Source organism: Nematolebias whitei, chromosome 1 (genome assembly GCF_014905685.2).
Source record: "Nematolebias whitei isolate Nwh7 chromosome 1, NemWhi1, whole genome shotgun sequence".
NCBI lineage: Eukaryota > Metazoa > Chordata > Actinopteri > Cyprinodontiformes > Rivulidae > Nematolebias > Nematolebias whitei.
The window spans coordinates 9946256-9947761 of NC_056498.1; the positions used below are offsets into that span (position 1 = coordinate 9946256).

The 1506-nt window shown below is 39.8% G+C and overlaps 1 protein-coding gene across 1 annotated transcript in view; it reads right to left on the reverse strand.

Annotated features, from left to right (window-relative positions):
• nitr6b (novel immune-type receptor 6b) overlaps positions 1 to 1506 on the reverse strand; it is an 11570-nt gene that overhangs the window by 9914 nt on the left and 150 nt on the right. Inside the window, exon 2 of the mRNA XM_037681745.1 lies at positions 1108 to 1455. Within this exon, the coding sequence (XP_037537673.1) occupies positions 1108 to 1455 (348 nt within the window). The remainder of the gene's footprint in view (positions 1 to 1107; positions 1456 to 1506) is intronic.

The window sequence follows — 1506 nt, forward strand, 5'->3', positions numbered from 1 at the left end:
ATCAAAATGTCGAAAAGACAGTCCAATTTATTATCTAAAATAAATGAACGGATGGATGGATGATGGATGGATGGATGGATTGATTGTCCTTAGCTGGACAACAGAGAATTGAAGCACCTGAAGGCAGTGGTAATTGAGACTGGCAGCCGGAGCAACAACTGAATTCAGCTGAGAAGAGTTCGGGTTGGACAGTGGTGTGTGTGTGTGTGTGTGTGGGGGGGGGGGGATGTTTGACAGAATTGGAGCAGCTCTATTCAAAGGCTTCTCTTCTTGCTCTCTAAAATAGTCATTTCAATTCAACCTTTATTTAAACAGCTTGTTAGTCTCATTGAGCCTTGAAGACTCATTTACAAGAGAGACCTGTTTCTAATCAATTTAGTCAAATGTTTACAGATGTAGGTAAACATAGACGTTTTAACAACATGTTGAAATATATCAAAATGCAGGAAATGGCATATCTTTTATTCCAAATTTTCTGGAGGGAGGATATAACAGTTTCATCCCATGAGCTATTAGACTGCTGAACTAAGGTCACTAATGAAGTGACCACAATAGAAAACGCACACACAGCCACACCAAACACCAAAGTCTATAAAATTCATGTAAATGATGCACTCCTACACTGATGTGGAGAAATGAAACGAGATTTCGTTCAATTTTGCCTGGTGTACTGTACAGTTTTGAATGACAAAAGGTTTTTTTTCTTTGTTGTAGTGGACACCTAGACCTGAAGGCTTCCTAACATGCATGCTTTTAGATTGTGGGAGAAAACTGGAAAACCCACAAGAAGAACATGCAAACTACACAAAGGGAGACCCCAGGTCCAAACCAGGGATTGAGCCCAGGGCCTTTTTGCTTTGATGCAACAGACGTCATGTTTCTCTTGCAGCTTTCCTTCAGAGATTATCAGTACGGACACTTGTTTCCCATCCACTTCACCCTCCCTTTTTCACCTTTCATTTGCTCTGCTTGTTGCTTCGGATGGAGGACCACAGGTACTTCAACACCTCTACACCTTGCAGCTTCACTATTCCACCTGTCTCCTTCTCATTCACATGTCAAGTTCAAGCTCAACAAATATCAAATCATTAAACAAGATAAAACTACTACCTTTCAGAATCCAAGATGTTCCTGATCCAAACCGAATATCGTTTAGGTACATAACTCCACAAAAGTAGGTTCCAACATCTTCCTGTGATGCTCTTGATATTCCCAAATGACTACTGTTGTTGTCAAATTTGACTGAATAACGCTGATCAAATTCAGAGGAAATCTCAACCCGTTTGTATTTGGTATTGAAGAATGCAACGAGCAGTAGTCTTCTGCCTGTACTCAGTTTGTACCACACTCTTTTATTCATTGAACTTTTTATGTAGCATTCAATGGTTGCAGATTCTCCGAGCTTTAATGTTTGTTCAGAAACAGGCTGAGAGATTTCACTGAACTCTGCCACACCTGAAATTAAAAACGGAATGTCATCAACTTTGGGAAGATTGATTAAAAATA